This window comes from Haliaeetus albicilla, chromosome 11, assembly GCF_947461875.1.
Source record: "Haliaeetus albicilla chromosome 11, bHalAlb1.1, whole genome shotgun sequence".
Lineage (NCBI taxonomy): Eukaryota > Metazoa > Chordata > Aves > Accipitriformes > Accipitridae > Haliaeetus > Haliaeetus albicilla.
The window spans coordinates 2,392,898-2,410,218 of NC_091493.1; the positions used below are offsets into that span (position 1 = coordinate 2,392,898).

The following is a 17,321-nucleotide window of genomic DNA, read 5'->3' on the forward strand; positions in this document are numbered from 1 at the left end:
ATCCCGAGGGCTCCCAGGGAGCACACGCATCCCATGTGCAGAATACCCCAAATCCCACAGAGCCGACGGCTTTGCGGGGCATTTTGCAATCCCTCGGGACCAGCTGTTTTCCCACGGCTCACCCCCCTCGCCGACTGGTTGTCCCCCCCGGCACACACGCATCTATCCCCACAGCTGGGGGAGGAAAGGCATCTGGCTGGAAGTTTCCTGGGGTTCCACCTGGAGAAGCAATCAAATGGCTTTTACGGCTGCTCCTCTCCTGCCCAGAATATTAAAGCAGGATTTGCCCACTGGAGCCTGCAAAAGGGCAGGATGAAAACGCGGGTCCACATCTGTACTTTTATGAGCTGTCACCGGCGCAGCCCATTTCCAAAAAAAACCACATTTGCACAGCTAAACTCCGGGAGAGCAGCAGGAGGAGGAAGGCTGGATAACCCAAAGGATTAATTTACTGAGCTGCAGCACGGCGTGGGCACCCGGCACGTGAATCCCAGGCTCACAAAAATACCCACGGCCCAGCTCTCCGTCCATCTCCATCCCCCAAGCACAAATATTTCAGATGCCTTCCTTTTGTCCCGCTAAGGGCCATGGCGTCCATCCTTTCCCACCGGCTCCCAGGCCGGCAGAGCCGGAGACAAAACCGGCGAGCAGTTCTGCTCTCGTGGGCAAATCTGCAGGAAAGGGCATGTCGTCCAATTTGTTCGGGAAACAATAGCAATGTTTGACATGTCATCAGGATTGATGGAGCAGAAATTTACATGGGAGAACTCAGTTTTAAACAGCTCCACGGAGCTTCGCCGGTAATGGTTTCGACATTCATCATCTGCCGAGCCCCACTCAATGACTCCTTAAACTGCCCGAGATTAACTCTACTCACAGCAGCTTCAGGGAGCGCGGCAGGAGGAGTGGGGAAAAGCTTGAAGAGCCTTTTGGGGCAGCACCGATCCCCCTCAGAGCCCCCGGGATGGCCGTTGTCCCCCCAAACCTGCCAGGCAGGGATGAGCAGCCGGAGGTTGGTTGCAGGGGTGAGAAAAGCGCGTTGGAAAGACGACTCGCTGCTGTCTGGATGAGATGGGCTGCCATGTCCTGCCTGCCTGAAGATAGCTCCGCCAGCACCAAGGGACCCAAATCCTTCCCACTGTTCCACCTGCGCGGGGCTGCCGGAGCGGGTTCCAGCTCGGTTTGGTCTCGTTCGCCCTCTTTGTTTCCCCTCCCCTACCTCGCATGCAGAAACCAGGAAATAAAAATTGATGGGGAACAAATTGCTTTGGCCAGAAGCTCTCTGCTTAAAAGAGTCGTAGCTGGAAAGCAATTACCGAATGTCAAAAAGCTGTCAGGGTGCCGGAGTGACCGGGCGTTGAGTCTCGTCCCGCCGCTGCCTGCCTGCCTGCTCCCCTGGCCACACCGGCTGGGCAGCGGGGAGACCAAGGCACTGCCATAAATGAAAGCAAATGGAAGGAGGACTCCCATCTGCTTCCTACTTTTTTCTGGTTTTCTAGGAAAATGAGGCAGATGCCATCATTCTTTGGGGCGGACTGGGCAGCCACAGGCTGCTCGGACTGTGGTACGAGCAACCCAGGGTGGGGAGCCTTGCCCTGTCATCATACCGATTTTTGGAGCTGCTTAAACCCGCATGTGTTAAGCGGCGAGCATCCCTTCTTAAATGCAACCTATTGCAATCTTCAGGTCCCGGCAGAATAACAGCTAGCCTCTGCTATCCACCTGGCTTGGGATCTGATTTGTGATTTGGGGGAGAGAAACGTGAAGGGCCAAGAGCTTCCATGAGAAGCAATTGCTGGGCTGCAAAACCCGATCAAGAAAACCAATGGAAAACCTTCTTAGAGCCATTACGCCCTTCCCAGACGGAAAACAGCTCTTTCGCCGGCATCACCTGCCCCGACCGCGCTCTTTCCCAAACCTTTAAAGAGCGGCTGCCTGGTGGGAGGTGGCAATCAGGTGCAAGCAGAGCCCGGCGGCTAGCCGGCATCACCGCGCCGGAGTCCAGCGGTGCGATTAGCTGGGAAGGAGGGAGGTGGGAGCGGAGAACCGGGGTGATGCCGGGGTACCGCTGCTGCCGTTGCCTTCCCCAGCAGCTCCAGACCACGCGCCGAGCCTGGAGCTCAGTCGCTGCTAAGGACCCCAGAGGGCTGCGCTGAACCTGGTTCGGGGGGGGAAAAATAGCCAATCAACCCCCCTGGGAATTGCAGAGCTTTTCCCCACCTCTTCTGCCAGCCACCGGGGAAAACAACAGCCTCCTTGATTGTGTTTTATAACAGCGGGCCCCTGCAACGTCAGCTCCTCGCGAGCGAGGTTAACACTTGCCTGGGCAGCCTTGATTTAGCAGGGAGTAATTTACTGTAGCCGGGCTGTTGCAATGGCTGGAGACCAGGGTTTAAAATGTGAGCTGACGAAGAATGGCCCTCGAGCGAGAGAAGCGGGCTTCTCGAGCGTGGGTTTCTACCGCACAAGGTGACACCAAGACCATTTAGACGCCTGCCTCGGTGGGTTTTACTGGAGCTCCACGCTGGAGCTGGGCACAAGTACTCCACTAATGAACCGTATTGATTTCATATTCTCCTGTTGTCCACCTAAATGGCAAGCGGCACATCTGATAGATTAAATAACCACACAGTTGCCTGGCTTGACATCTCAATCACTTTACTGTTGGGTCTCTAATGAATTTTACAGCCCAGCAAAATGGAAGAAATTAAGGTCAAAGTCCGGTGGAGGAAATATAAATCCCCGATGATCTCTGAAGTATTCGCAAGAGCTCCTGGAAGCTAGCTGCGCCTCCCACCATTTGCAACTCCATTTCAACCAGGTGACGCGCATCATCTGGGGCACAGCAGGGAGAGGGGGGACGAAAGGGAAGGACGAGGGAAAAGCCGAACCAGTCCTTGCCTGGAGATAGACACAAACTTGTTGAATCCTGGCCTGGAGAAAGGGAACGGCAAAGCCCAACCTTTGTCCAGCAGGAATGAAGATAATTCACCCTGAATCTGGATGCAGCCCGTGGCTGCTCCGAGTGTGAAGCAAACCCAGCCGGAGAACGGGCTTTTGAGTTTGTCAGCAAGGGGTAGCAAGCCCAAAACACATCCCTACCAGGCAAAGGCATTCCCAGAGAGAGCAACGGGGATGCTCCTTGTTCAGCCCAAGGAAAACCGTGGTCCAGAAGCCACAGGATGAGCTCTAGGAAGACAACATCCTCGCTCCCCAGGAGCTGGAGACTACATCCAAGTCAGACAACAAGCAGCCGCTTCTCAAGGGTGTTTTAGGGGATGGAGAGCCTTAGCTTTACTCCTGTGACCAGAGATACCAAAAGAGGTTTGGTTATAGGACACAGCAGCCAGCCATGGGAAGATCAAGCAGAGCCTACAGCCCGAGGCAGAAGTGGCCTCTGGGCGGTGCGATGGATCTCAGGAGGCTGATTTACACATCTCGTGGCTCCCAAATGCCCTGTTTAGGTAAATTAGCCTCCCCTTAACACCCCAACAGCAGCTCCTCAGCAGCATGAGGGGCTGCACGAGGTCATCTGTCCACAGGGTGACATTGCCTCTGTCACAGCATCGCTTCAGCTAGTGGCACCCGCTGGGTGCCGATTCGCGTGGGAGCTCTTTGCTCGAGGAAACAGAGTCCTGGCTGCTTTGGGAGAGACTTGGGTGCTAGGGGCATGGGGGAAGCCAGCTTGGAAAACAGATTAAAATCCCAGGGGAAGTGGCTCTGTTGGAGCTTTGCTGGTGGGAAAGCACAATATGTTGCCCGTGCTCAGAGGTGCGGAGGCTGGGAGAGGACATATAGAGGTGAAGACGGCGATTGCCCTAAAGGGACTGCCGAGAAGGATGCGTGAAGCCGGCGTGTTCACACGGCAGCAAGCGTCACCTTGGGAAAAACTGTCCCTTCATCTTCCAGCCACCGCCCAAAGCACCAGGCAAAGCCAGCAGCAAGGGAAAACCACCCAAACCCATCTCCTACTGGGAACACTGGGAAGGGTGAGGGGAAACCTGCTGCGCTGCTTGTGCTTTGCAGGATGCAATTTGGACAGGAGCAGGTCTGCATTTGCTCTGTGTTTTTCTTTCCTATCTCATGGGCTGGATTGGCTTTTTTGAGGAAAGGGGGGGCTGTGATTTTGCTTTGTTTTTCCCACCTCTGTGCTTTAGCTGTGCATTTATTCTGACAGCTCCATCAGGACAGGGAGTGGCTGCAAAAGCTGCAATAAGTGTCTCTCTCCTCAGCGCTCAGGCTGTCATGATTCCTATTCCACCCCATTTTGGTCTTACGGATTGATATTTAGATTAAAGAGATAAACACAGCCAAGGAGCACTGGGCCCTGACAGAAAGATGAGGACTTCAGATCCGTCAATCACGCTGCTACCTGGTAACTCCCTCCTCCCTTTCCCTTTATTTACAGAGCTGGATTGATAAGAATATTTAACAGGAACAAGGAGTGCAAGCATATTTTTACTTTTTAAAAAAACCAAGAAGCATGCAGGAAGAGGTCAAGCCATTCATGTTTAACTTTCCAGGCAATTTGGAATTGTCTGCTTTGACTATTTAACTATTTACTGTTTCACGTATTTGCAGTTTTCCTCTCCTCTTGCAGATAAAGGATTCAATTTTCTTTTAAGCAGTGGGGAAATTGGAAGAGATTTTGTTCTGTTTAAGCATAGCCGGAGTCGGAGCACTTGGGGTGATTGAGAACAACAAGATCAATTAAGATGCTAATGGGGAGGGTGAGCTCCCCAGGGGAGCCAGTGTGGGCCAGGGGAGGGGAGAAGGATTGGAGGGAGGGACAAAGTCCAGGCTTGGCGGACATCAGAAATTAGCCCCCCCTCTGCCACCTCCCTTCCAAGGCCGAGCCTTGCCCTGGCTCTCACCTGGACCAAGTAAAACCCCGTTATTGCCATGCCCAGGCCAAAGCCTTCCCAGCAAGGATGCACACCCTGTTACTGCTGCCCCAAAGAGAGGTCACATCCTAAGTCCCTCCAGCCTGTGACTGGGAGTCCTCCTCCTGAGCCCATCCTCTGCAACACCCAGCTCTCCCTGGCATTCACGCTCTCCAGCAAGGGCTTTCTGGTACATTTTGCATTCACTTCAAGCAAAAAGAAAGGATGGAATCTGACCTGGGAGTCCTCCTCTCCCAGTGTTTGATCATCCTGTACTCCCCAAACCCATGCGGGAAGGCAGAGGAGGTGCAAACTACTTCTAACATAGGTGCAGTAGGTGACTTACTGCAAAGCAGGAGCAGGACACAAACTCAATCCCCTGAGCAAAATTTAGAGGGTCAGTCAACTGGAAAAGGCTGAGAAACCCTCTGCTATCCTCATGGCAGCATCACGAAATGCTGTCCTACTGACCAGTGATGCCCCGTGAGATGCTGGGCTGCACCACTCTCTGGTCCTAATGCTGGGAGAGCACACCAGGTGCCACAGATGGGGCAGAGAATGGTTTATCTCCCACCTGATTCCCTGCAGAAGCTGAAAGCGTGCTCATTCCTGGAAGCCTTTTCATCCATCCATCCATCAATTTGCAGGGTATTTCCCCACCTCACTCCCTGCTCTGACTGGCTATGTTCCTTACTCCCTGCAAGCTTCCCAAAATCGGGAATGACGTAGGCTTTCCCTGAAGGCTGGTCCACACTGTCACCATCACCACGTGAGAGAGAAAACACAGCTCGGGGTGAGCCCCTTGGCACAGCACCTCACCCACCAGCAGCTCAAAGCTACAGCCAGCTCCTCCGCTATCCTGGGCTATTTCTGTCCCCAGCATTCACTTTTCCTCTAAGAAAAAGGAGAAAGAAAAGCTTTGGAGATCATCAAGAGACAAAAGACAGCAGCAGCTAGGCAGATGTTAGGGGATAGCGGGTGCACTTGGCCAAAGGGATGGAGGGACGCAGGGTGGGGTGAGACCCGAAGGCTGCACAGGCAACCGGAGGAAACCCCCAGGTTTGCAAAGCCCCATCCCACCCGCGTCTGCCACGTGTACTTGGAGTCAGACAAAGCCGGAGGGATGCAACCCTCCCGGGCACCCCAAAGCCACCCCAGGACCGCTGCAAAGCTCCGCGCCAGGATGCGGGAGCCCACGGATAACGACATCCCCGTGCCCCCACCAGCGGCAGGCTGATGGCTGATTGAGAAAGCGATTTGCATTTTAAATAGGTGCTTATTGATGCCTGCAACTCTCCTTCCCAGGGTGGGAAAACTACGTTATTACTTTCTTGTTGACTGGCATTTACAGCTGGCTGGAAAGAAGGGGAAAGAAAATCAGGCCAGGATCGATTTTCCCATCCCCGATGCGAGGCCAAAGAGAGATCGAAGAAGCAGAAGAAAACTGACAGCTGGGTGGTAAAGGAGAGAAACTTTGCCAACCAAATTAAAGGTTGCCTTAATGAGGAGAGTAATGGAAGGTTAATTAGCGCATTTACTTCATTAGGCTCTTACTAACAAGGTTTCTCCTGAGGAAGCGCAGTGGCAGGGAGGGGGAAGACAAGAATCTAGATGAATGGATGTGTTGGGCACAGTGATCAGGGAGGGGACAACCCATGGAGGGTAGCGGAAAAGGACTATTCAGGAATGTGAGCCAGAATATATATATATATTAAAAATAATATATATATATATGCGTGCACACACACACACACACATATAAGAATACACAGGCTAATGCTTTAGCAAAAAAGACAGAGGGAATGTCTCTTCCCACCCTCCATAAAATTATAATCTGAAAATTATAATCTGAAACTCAGGAAAAAAAAAGGAAAGCGGCATTTTTTAAAGCACAAGACTGCCTTACAGGTTCAGGTTATCAAGTCCCGAGGGAACACGGTGCTTATTTTACCTGCCTTGCTGCATACCACAAGCTACAGAAAATCATTCCCACGCTGAAATCAATGCCTGATGGTTGAATCGGGCACCGTAGTTTATAGTCTGAGGTCTGCAGACTGCTGGAGATGCTCAAACTATTCCCGAGGCTCTGCAAAAGATAACTCTGGAAAGCACACCAGCAGGCTTGCCCAAAAATGTCGTGTGTGGGGGGAACATTTCAAAGCTCTGAAAAGTCTCAGGAACTCCTTCAGACTTCTTGAGGGTGGTTGTCCTGGGGAGAAACCCAGCACCATCCCAGAGCAGAGGGATTTCTGCGTAAGGAGGACACCAAGAGCATGACCTGGTACGGATGGAGGAGGATAAGGTTCCAGGGAGAAGGCAGTCACTAACTCAGCAAGCATTTGGGACAAATCTCTACACAACCATCCCAGAGAGGTGTTAATCTTATTTTTAAAGCGCGGCTGGCCTGAGAGAGGTGCCTGAACGGGCAGCTGGCTTGTCTGACCTGGCCCGAGCAAGGAAGAGCAGGCGGGAGAGCATTGGGGACTGCAGGGATTAATGCCTCTGCTGGGAGAAACTTGTGTGGAGATAGAAGGTGGGCAGCCGGGTAATGCACGCCCCGCAAGCCCCTCTGTGCCCCCACCTCTTCATCCCAGCCATTTGCCAGGGAGCGTGGGCTGGGAGGGAGCCACGAGCAGCCTCCCCAGCTCGCTCCTGCTTTGCCGGCCGGCTGATGGAGCCGGCAGCGACCGATCCCAGCCTGCGCAGCCAAGCCAGGCTGGGGCAAATAAAGCAGAGAGGAGGGATCACGGAGCTAGGATTACTTTCCATACTTCCCCGGAGAACCATTTTTCTCCAGTCCCTTCAAGGCAAATCAAATGCATTGTTGTGTTAAAAACAAGTTACTCTTGGTTTGTTTGGGCAATAATGATTTTGATTATCAGAGCTTTTCAGGAGGACTTCGCTGTGCAGATATGTAGTGTATGAGGAGCTTAAGGAGACCTCCCGCCCCTTAATTCTTACCTCCTGCTGGGTTGTCTTAGGCCCTTTCCTCATTCCTCCAGGTCTAGCAAATACATCAGCAATGGAGAGCGAGCCACGTGCCTTCGCCACTGTGCAGATCCCTGGCTTCTGGGGAGCCGGCACCACGCTGACGCCAGCTCACGGCAGCTGCTCTCAAAGCAGCAGCGTCCAAAGGCAGGTTCGGAGGCGCACCGTGCTCTCCGCTCCACGATCACGGCGCTCAGACCCTGCAGCCTCGCAAGGCGGCAGGACCTGGGCACGCCACAGGCGCAGACACACGCTCGCACCTTCCCTGCTCTTCCCAGCCAAGCATCCTCCATCGCATGTGAGGGGCACGGCTGGTGCCGGAGCCCCAGCGCATCACCAAAAGGACAGGAGGGGATGCTGGCCTGAACCCCCCGGCTCCTCTCCCTGTTGGGGAGAGCTTGCTGGAAGCTGGGCTGGGTCTCGGTGACCCCAGAAGCAAGGCCGTGTCTTCATAGCTTCTTCCACCCAAAAAAGTTTCCCAGCTGAAAGCTCCATCTGGTGCCAATGCCTCTCCCCCCTCCCCGGGTCACAGAAGAGCTCCTCACGGGAGCCCCACCACAGCTAATGGGATGCAAGCCCAGGGCACCGCTTTCAAACCCTTCACGCCTGGAAAAGGAAGGAGCAGAGACCTGAGCAACTAGGTCTGATGCCTGACCGGCATCAGTCCTCTTCACAGCCATCGGGTGTGGGACCCTGAGACTTTTCTTTCTGCTCCTGTCTCAGCTGCCGTGCTACACGAGGACTTGCGAAGCAGCGATACTTCTCCCTGCTGCCGGCAACGAGGCAGCTTGGAGCAGGACGGAGAGGAGCAACAGCATGGGGACACATACCTGAGGGCTTCTGCTGCCTCTGGACTCAAACGGGACTAATGGACTGGCCCCACCAGATCCTCGCTACTCCTGGACCTCACCCCCTGCCCAGTGCTCCATCCCAAAGCAGAGGGCATTCCTTCTGGGTCTCCCCCCCTCGCTCCCTGCTCCCACGCAATTGCTGTTCTCCTTGCGGAGGGGATTTGCCTTGGGAACATCACCATTTGTGCCAGACCTTGCTTCCCGCAAGGCTTGTACTGATACTGTTAGATAGTGGCGTGGATGTCGGACCGTGCCCTTTTATCTGTCCCTCCTTCGTCTGCCTATTGATTTGATCCTCTCTGCAATGGATTTATCCTCCATCTGGTCTGAGATATGTGGACAGGTCTCTAGTCTAACAACTCATCCTCTCCTCCAGCTACTGGGCTTCTCAGCTGCGAGAGACATGGCTGGAGATACTTTCCTCTCTCCTGCTCCTCTTACCCCAGGAGAAAACCAGTAGCTGGGACTTGCTTTGGAAGATGTTCGCTAAACCCATCGCAGACACTGATCGTGGCTGTAGCAGAAGAATGGCCTTTCATCCACCCGAGCACTGTCTTTCCCCAGGGCTTCCTATCGCACACAGCCCCATGCTGGAGCTGGCCCCCTTGCTCACCTCACCTCTCCAGGGCACAGTCTTCCAGCCCGCTCCCCACTATTAGGAAAGCCAGCACCCATCGAAAGCCACTGACTGCCCAGGCAGCACTTGGCTGGGGGGGTCGCAGACCCCAGTTAATTTAGGGCTCACTGTATGTTCTCGCTGCCTCTCATTCCTGGAAGGCATGAAGTTATACTGGTTGCCTGCTTGCTCAAGAAGTGTGAAATTCTTTCTCTGACCTTTTCTGTTATGTTATTAAAAGGCTTCATGGCCAGTTGTTTCAGAAAAAAAATAATATTTCAATATCTGTTGGTAGCTGGGGCAGAACATGCCCATATCTTCAGGCTGAGCTCTGGTCACCTCCCTGCTTTACACCAGCCTTGCAGAAGGAGCGTGCCGCTGTGCAGGACCTCTGAGCCTCTCCAGCCCAGCTTTCCCCTGCACAGCAGGGCCTGGGGCAGGGGAAAAGAGAAGTTTGCATGGGGAGAGGCCACTAACAACTGCAGAGCCCCAGACGGCCTCCTCCTCCCTCCGCTTGGCCGTTGGGTTACAATGCACGTGTAACTCCAAACCGCAGTAATTTATGTTACAGGGCAACCTGGAAGCTTTGACTGGAGTAAGGACCCCTTCATGCTGGTCTCTACAAAAGCAAACACAGAAGCAATCTCTGGCCTAAGGGACTTATCCCATGGGTAAAGAGCATGGAGGCAGGAGAGAAGGCTGCCTTTGGGCATATTGCAGGCTCCCTGCACAGTGCAGGAGCCGTTCCTGTGAAGCCTGGACCCTCCAGATGTCCTCGTGCAAGCAAAAGACTACCTGAATCTATATGATAAATGCCTTTCGTGGACAGATAGAGGGACAGAGGGAATGCAAAATAGAGAACAAAGGGCAGACAAAAAAGTCTTAGAGGGCAGACAAGGCTGCGCTGTGCCAGGGAAGTAACCGAGATTTGCCCGGGAAGCCGTAGGGGCACGTATCCGAGTCCACGCTTCTCTGGGCAAAGGGAAAGAGGCAGAGAGCGGAAAGCAGGCAGCGGCTCTGGGTCCCTGCTGGCTGCCTGCACTTCGGGTTGTTTTACAGTTGATTTATACGTGTAACAGGCAATGTTTCTCTCCTGTCACTGACATTAGGAGCTGAAATGCTGCAGAGACGAATGGCCATTTGTCACCGCAAATGAAGTCTGCTTGCTCTCTTTTTTGCCTTTCCATTTTCAGCTGGCCAAGCAGAGGGCAGTGGGGAAAGGGCGGCAGGGAGGAGCCTGCTTGCTCGGCAGGGCAGGCTCGCTGCTCTTCCCGGGTCACGAAGGAAACCCCTTCCCCTCGCCTACACCCACCCAACCACCCACAGCCAAGGGGCACTAGTGGGGAAGCGCTCGCTGGAAGATGGGCAACCAGCCCAGGGTCTTCTGGGCTGCTGGGAGGAACTTCTCCTCCTTCCCCAGGACGTGGGGCCGGGCAGAAGAGCAGTGATCTCCTATTGCCTTGGCCCCTGTGGTTTTAGCTACGCCCGGCCATCTCCAGCAACGGCTGGTGGGAAGGCTTCTGCCATCCTTCAGCGACCGCTCACCTGGCCCATGCACTCCCCTGTTCATCCCAACCTCATAAACCTCCAGATTTGTCCTTAGCATCCTGGAAACCAATCACCCCTCAAAGCGCGTGGCACAAAACCTGCACTTGCTTGCACAAAGGGGCATTTTGCAGCACCGAGCAAGGGGGGGAGCCCACAAAAGTCTCCTCTCACGAGGACGTCATTCAGCAGCCACCAAAGAACTGGGCACTCCATGTGGCTGGCCAGGCTTTCTTCAAAAACCCATCCCTAACCCCTCTGGGGGAATACCCATAAAGAGCTTCCAGGCAAGCGGAAAAGAAGGAAAAAAAGAAAAGGAGGAATTTCTTAGCAAGGAAAGCAGAGTCATTGTCTGCGGCACGTGGGATAGTTGGAGAGGCACGGCACAGACGGGCAGTGCCACGGAAGCGAGCAGAGGGCTGCATCTCGAAGGTGAGCAGCAACAGCAGGAGGAGCTGGTACTTTATGAGGGTTGTTAAAAGTTTGGGATCAGCTAGGGGGGCAATCTGGATTTCAGCACTAATTGCATCCATTCTGATTTATCATAGAAGATTCAACTCCTGGCATTTTGCGTTCCCTCCGAAACGCTGGCATAGCTGGAAGTTGGGGAAAGAGGAGCTGCAGTAACAATCTCATTGTTTAGTGTCTGATGGCCTGACTAGCTAAACATCTGCTTGAAATATTAATAACTGTCAGATGGGAACAGCTCGGGGGCTCTATACAGTTTCACACCATCTGTTTGTAGAGTAAACACACTTACGCACAGGCACATACACCCAACCCTTTTGTCAGGGCTTTTATTCTCTAGATCGGCACGCCTGTGCGGATGGGAGAGCAGGGGCTGCGTCCCGGGAGAGCGAGGGCAAGGAGGGGGCCGGGAGGGCAGCCGGAGAGGGAGCCAAGCAAATTCATCTACCACTAATGATAGCGGTAGTAAGGCACTCAAAGCCTAGCAGGGGTGTTGACGCTCCCCGCTTTGATATTTCCCATCCCAGCAGAGCTTTGCTTTCTATTTTGATCATTTTTCAGTGCAGGGTTTTGTTCTGGTTCTTGCTGTGCCCCACACCGGCACTGACATCAACCGACATCGCCCTCGCGCCCTGGGAAATGTTTCTTCTCGCCAGGGATTTTGGGTGGTCCCACCAACCCACACGGAAGGGATGAGCCCTAGGGAAATACTCTGCTATCATCACCACCTCTGTCTGCTGCACCACCGTTCTGCTGCCAGCCATTTAATACCACACTCTGCTAAATACAATCATTTCCCTCTTTTTCCACCCTTCACCCTTTTATTAGCTCAAATGACCTTGATTTAGTTGAGGAAGATGATGCTTCCAAACAGGGCAGTGAGAAAACCCACACTGAAAGATAAATGTCGGGCGTTTACTCTCACCGATGAAGTGACCAAGTTCAGTAGTACCAGAGCATCTTTTCCCATAAGTAAGGTAAGCAAGAGGCAGTGAATATGTAAAGGGACACAAGCCATGTACACAACTGAAATACTCAGTGGATCCCATGCAGCGAGGAGGAGGGAGAAGCAAGACCGTGACCACTGGGATCAGTATCTGCAGGAGAAGCTGCTGTCTGCAATGAGGCCTTTTAGCGCAGGACTCTCCTCGAGTTCCACGTGTGGTGGAAACCACACGCACATCTCCCAGAGACCAGGAAAGGCCGAGACGTCTGCTCCAAAAGCCCACGGGAGGACTACAGTCCACCCCACCACCAGCATCTCCCACCACTCTCTTACCGGGTTTCCCAGCCCATCCCTTGGTGACGGGCACCACGGAGCCACATGCGCGCCAAGGGCTTGGCAAAGAGAGCCAGGATGCTCCTACTCACGTGGACCTGGAGGATGGTGGTGCCCACGGTGGTGTTCTCGAAGAGGCTGATGTTGTACAGGGCCTTGCTGAAAATGGGGCGGTTGTCATTCTCGTTGATGAGGTTAATCTTCACGCGTGCGAAGCCGACGTGGTCCGGGACGCTCTCATTTGCAAAGAGCTGGGCAGAGAGAGGAAGCGAAGGGGTGGGTTGGAGACACTGTTGGCGAAGCTTGGGAGAGTTATCTATTCTTCCTTAATGGAGAAAATAATGCTTTCCCGAGCTCCCTCACCAGATGAGCCAGCTCAGTGCTAACCACCAAAGCATGGATGCTCAAAAAAAAAAAAAAATAGAAAAGAGCCCCTTCTCTCTCCTGGGAGCTGCTCAACTCTGGATGGCCTCAGCCCTTGGGCGAGCCAAACATCCTTCACCACCTGCCCCAAACAGACCCAGCCTCTGCCTGGCAAACTGGAGAACCAGGATCTGCCACCCCACTGCAGCCTGGAGCAAGGGTAGGAAGGCTTCTGCTCATTTTTCTCCACTGACGCATGAAAGCCCCTCTGCCAGGACTAACACCGCTGGTGTGGTATGAGCCTGCTTTGCCTTCCTTGAGAATTTACAGCTCAGGCAGAGAGCGGGACAAAGCTGGAGCAGGAGGCTGGGGAGAGCTTTGGTGCCTGATAGGTGCACTTAAAACAAAGTTTTAGCTCTATAAAGCTTTTACAGCCCTGTGACATAGCAAGGGGGAAAGCACTCTGCTTAAGCTCTTGCAGCTGAGCCTTTGGATGTTGGAAAGAGAGAGAAGGCGCAGAGCAAATCTCTTCCCCACCTCCTCCTTTTCCTTTATTATTATTTCCCTTTTTTGGCCATTTTGTAACGCTCCGGAGTTTCATAGTGTGGATTAGAGAGAGGAAGAGAGAAGCCTGGTTAATTGTCACTCTTAAAAATATGGACGTCTCATAGAGCAGAAGGGCGCAGCCTCACCGAAAATTCGTAGCGAGGAATGGTCTCAAAGTCCAGCGGCACTGCCACGCGGACGCGGATGTCCGCCTTCCCCTGGATGGAGGTCGGCGAGATGATGAAGTGGTTGGAGTTGTTGCCTACCAGGTAAACCTCGAAAATGCTATTGGGTCCCTGGGAAAGGAGAGAGGAAGGTTGACAGCCACAAAGGAGGAAGGACCCCGCACAGCCCCGGGGTAAGGCTGCGGGCACCCAGGGCCAGCCTGGGGGTGAGCATAGGACAAAAGCACCGACCCGACTGCAAAGCCTGTGCATCAGGTGCAAAGCTGCTAATGCCAGCAGCTTGGGCACAGCCCTTTGCCTTCAGACATGTAAAAATGCAATTACCAGAGACACAGGGGAGTGTTACTCTGCTTGGGTTTGGTTAACCGAGGCATAGGGTTCGGCACCAACCTTAAGCACTCTTTGTTGCATTTTATTACGCTTACTGAGTTACAATGCATGTGATTTCTATAAATCTTCTTTTCATGTGCACTCATTTTATACAAAATCCATGCGCACATGAAAGGAATGCAACCCTGGGATGAACCTGCACAGCACACAGCTGGAGGGAAAATCCTTTTACTGTTTCAAGATCCACATACCGCACAGGGTATCACACACCGGGATTTCATTGCCTCGTGCTGGGGAGCACAGTGTGAATGCCTTTCCTGTGCAGCGGGCTCTTTCCAGTAAGATGCCTCAAACTGGGAACTGGAAAACCCATCCTCTCCCAAGACCTGGTCAGCAAAGCAGCAAGACCACCGACATACCGACAGCAGCATTTTAGGACCCTCGCTCCGGGTCCGGCACCCCTTCCCAAAGCACAACCCAGCAGAGCACGTGAAAAACAAGTTCAGAAGCTGCCAGAGCCGAATTTCCAATTTTCCCCGAATGACCTCCCTCCTATCAGAAAAAGGGACCAATTAAATGCACGAAGGGGCACTAATAGCAAAAGCTGGCTAAGCGTGACCGCTGAGAGCCAGCGACACGAGCAGAATCCCCGCTTGCCCTCCTCCTCGCACCCCCCAGCAGCCCGTGGAGCGGGGGGCAAGCTGAGCACCTCTGCTAGAGCCCGCGGCAGGAGCAAGCCCCGAGGGCACCCACCGCCTCAGGACCCCGGCAATGGGTGATGGAGAGCAAGCATCCCTACAGAGGGAACAAAAAGGACCCATCTCGGGGCAGACTTAGCTCCTTCCAAAAACTCTTCTGCTGGCAAGCTGGGAAGTGGCAATCCCGGCATGAGAGAAGGATGCTCCCTAACACCGGTATGCAGCCTGGGAAGGAGGGAGGGAGCAGAGGGTATGGAAAATGGCAGGGGGAAGCATCACTCCCCAAGTTGTTATTTCTCACCCTATCCTTACGATGCCAATTTATAACAGATGATCATTTTCCACCAGTGACAAAAAGCCATTTCACTGAGGAATTTCTGCCCAGCTCTGTTGCCAAGACCTCGGTGTCTCTCCCAGGGCCCTCCCTGCAGTACACGAAAGCACCTTTCGTGGCGGCGAGATGTGAAGGATTTTCTTGGAAGCCAGAGGAGAGAGTTTGTTGGAGGCATGAGATAAAACTTGAAACATCAAAAGAAACCCAAGTATTTGTGGGAAGAGAACCAGGTGGATTAATTCCCCTCCAGCTGGTGAAGGAGATCAGCCTCCAGATACCCACCATCCCTAATTAGCAGCCCCTCAAGTGCCTCAGTCTCCCCACGTGAGGTCTGGAGAAGGGGAATACATCTGCTTCTTGGGAGGGCTGCTGCGAGTTGCCATTCATATATTTATTCGGCTATTTATTTTTTTGTTTCTGCCCCCATGCTGCTTTCCTTGCTCCTGGTTCCCAGAGCCTGTGAACCCCCTGCGGATGGCTGAAAGCAAATCTGAATATTCAAATTGTTATCAGCTGCCCAGCAGAAGGGGCTGGCTCAGCCCGGCTCACAGCTAGTAGCCCCCTCTCCGGAGGAAGCCACGGGGAGCTGCTTACATTTTCCTCACCCCTTCCTACCTTCTCCTGCCACCCACAGCAAACAACAGATCTGAAACGTGTTCGTGAAGGAGAAAAACAAGCGCTGTCTCCCCAGGCTCGCTAAAGTCCCGGTGCGCAGTGGTGGGCTCACGGCCGAGCATCATCTCTTTGCAGTGCTGAGGATGAGCGCGGGATATGTATGGGCGTGCTATCGGTGCACAACCTGTTTTACCTGCTCATTTTCCTGCTCCAACCCCTTACCCACCAGCTCCCGTACTGCTCGAGTTTTTTCCCCATCGCTGAAAAGAAATTGGCTCCTCTGCCTTCCTTTAGAGGCATAAATGAACGAGCAGCCTGCCAAAGCTTAGCAACCCTACAATAATAAACCTGTCTGCGTGCACCCTCCATCCGAAACAAATTGAGCCATAAAGAAACGGGCTTCGGAGGAAAGTTCGCTATTGCACAAAGCCGGGACACGGCCGCACGTCTCCCAGCTCATCGCATCCCGTGCCAGCGCGCGGGGCCAGCGCTCGCTGTGGCTCGACTCTGCTGCCCGCTGCCTCCTTCCCGGCAATCAAACCTCTTCCCAGCCGTAGCCGACGCCGCAACTGATGGAAATTTCATGTCAATTCAGCTAAAAGACAATCGTAGCTGCAGTTGGGCGTAATTATTACTTTGTTCTTCGTGTGTGTATTTCTCGGAGCGTGTAATAGGAGCCGCATCGTGTCCCTGCTGCCACAATGCCGGCATCAACCTCATGCCGATACCTGACTTCCAAAAAAGCGACCGCTGACTGATCTACCCCAAATGCTTCATATTTGAACCATTTGTGATGGACCTGTTTGCCAGCCCCACGTGCCCAATATCTGTCTTAAATTCCAGGGGGCTGGAGCAGAGGGGTGACCGTCCCTGGACACAGCTAGCACAGCACGGACTGGCAGGCAAAGGCAGAAGCTCAGGTGTGAGACTGTGAGATGGTAGGAGGTGGGTACGTGTGTCCCTCCAAAAGTCCCAGGCACCACGTGGGACCTGCTCATGCACCTGCTATGAATCGTGGCCAAAAGTCTGCTCTCCCAACCCGCAAGACGCGCTCACAGGGCATGGCTCGCCACAAGTCAGGGAATCCCTTCTTATATCAGGAGACCAGAAGCAGCCACATCAGCTGTTGCAGCTTTGACTGAGGATGCATCATAAGCTTTATCCCTGCTTTTTCCCCCAGCGTTGCCCACTGCCTTCATCCATCACTCCTGCTCCCACCCAGCCCCTTCCCCATGGGAGCACCCATGGAAACGCTTCAGAAATTATTCAACCTTCTACCAGCCAAAGCAAGTACTTAGCATCGCTTAGCAATGACTACATTAAAACTCAAAGTAAAAAAAACAACCCCAAACCCCTAGACAAGCAAACAACCCCTTCCTCAACCATACCACTCCCTGAAATCACCGAGGTGCCCAGGTAGATTGATGGCCTGCAATCATTTTCAGCACAAAGCGAGCTAGATTTAGGAAAAGCAGCCTGGGATCCTCAGTTTTCTTCTCTTCATGCCGACTCAGTACAGGGCTGCCTTCGGTCCCCTCTACCCTAGCTCAGCTGCAGCTTGCTTTTCCAAAATGGAGAGCCCCGCCTTTCCAAAGCACAAAATTCAGTGTAACTCCAGCT

At 53.4% G+C, this 17,321-nt stretch overlaps 1 protein-coding gene across 1 annotated transcript in view; it reads right to left on the reverse strand.

Annotated features, from left to right (window-relative positions):
* Nucleotides 1-17,321, reverse strand: part of CDH23 (cadherin related 23) — a 213,592-nt gene that overhangs the window by 69,509 nt on the left and 126,762 nt on the right. The window contains exons 12-13 of the mRNA XM_069795810.1: nucleotides 13,686-13,835; nucleotides 12,723-12,881 (exon numbers count right to left, since the gene is read on the reverse strand). Of these exons, the coding sequence (XP_069651911.1) occupies nucleotides 12,723-12,881; nucleotides 13,686-13,835 (309 nt within the window). The remainder of the gene's footprint in view (nucleotides 1-12,722; nucleotides 12,882-13,685; nucleotides 13,836-17,321) is intronic.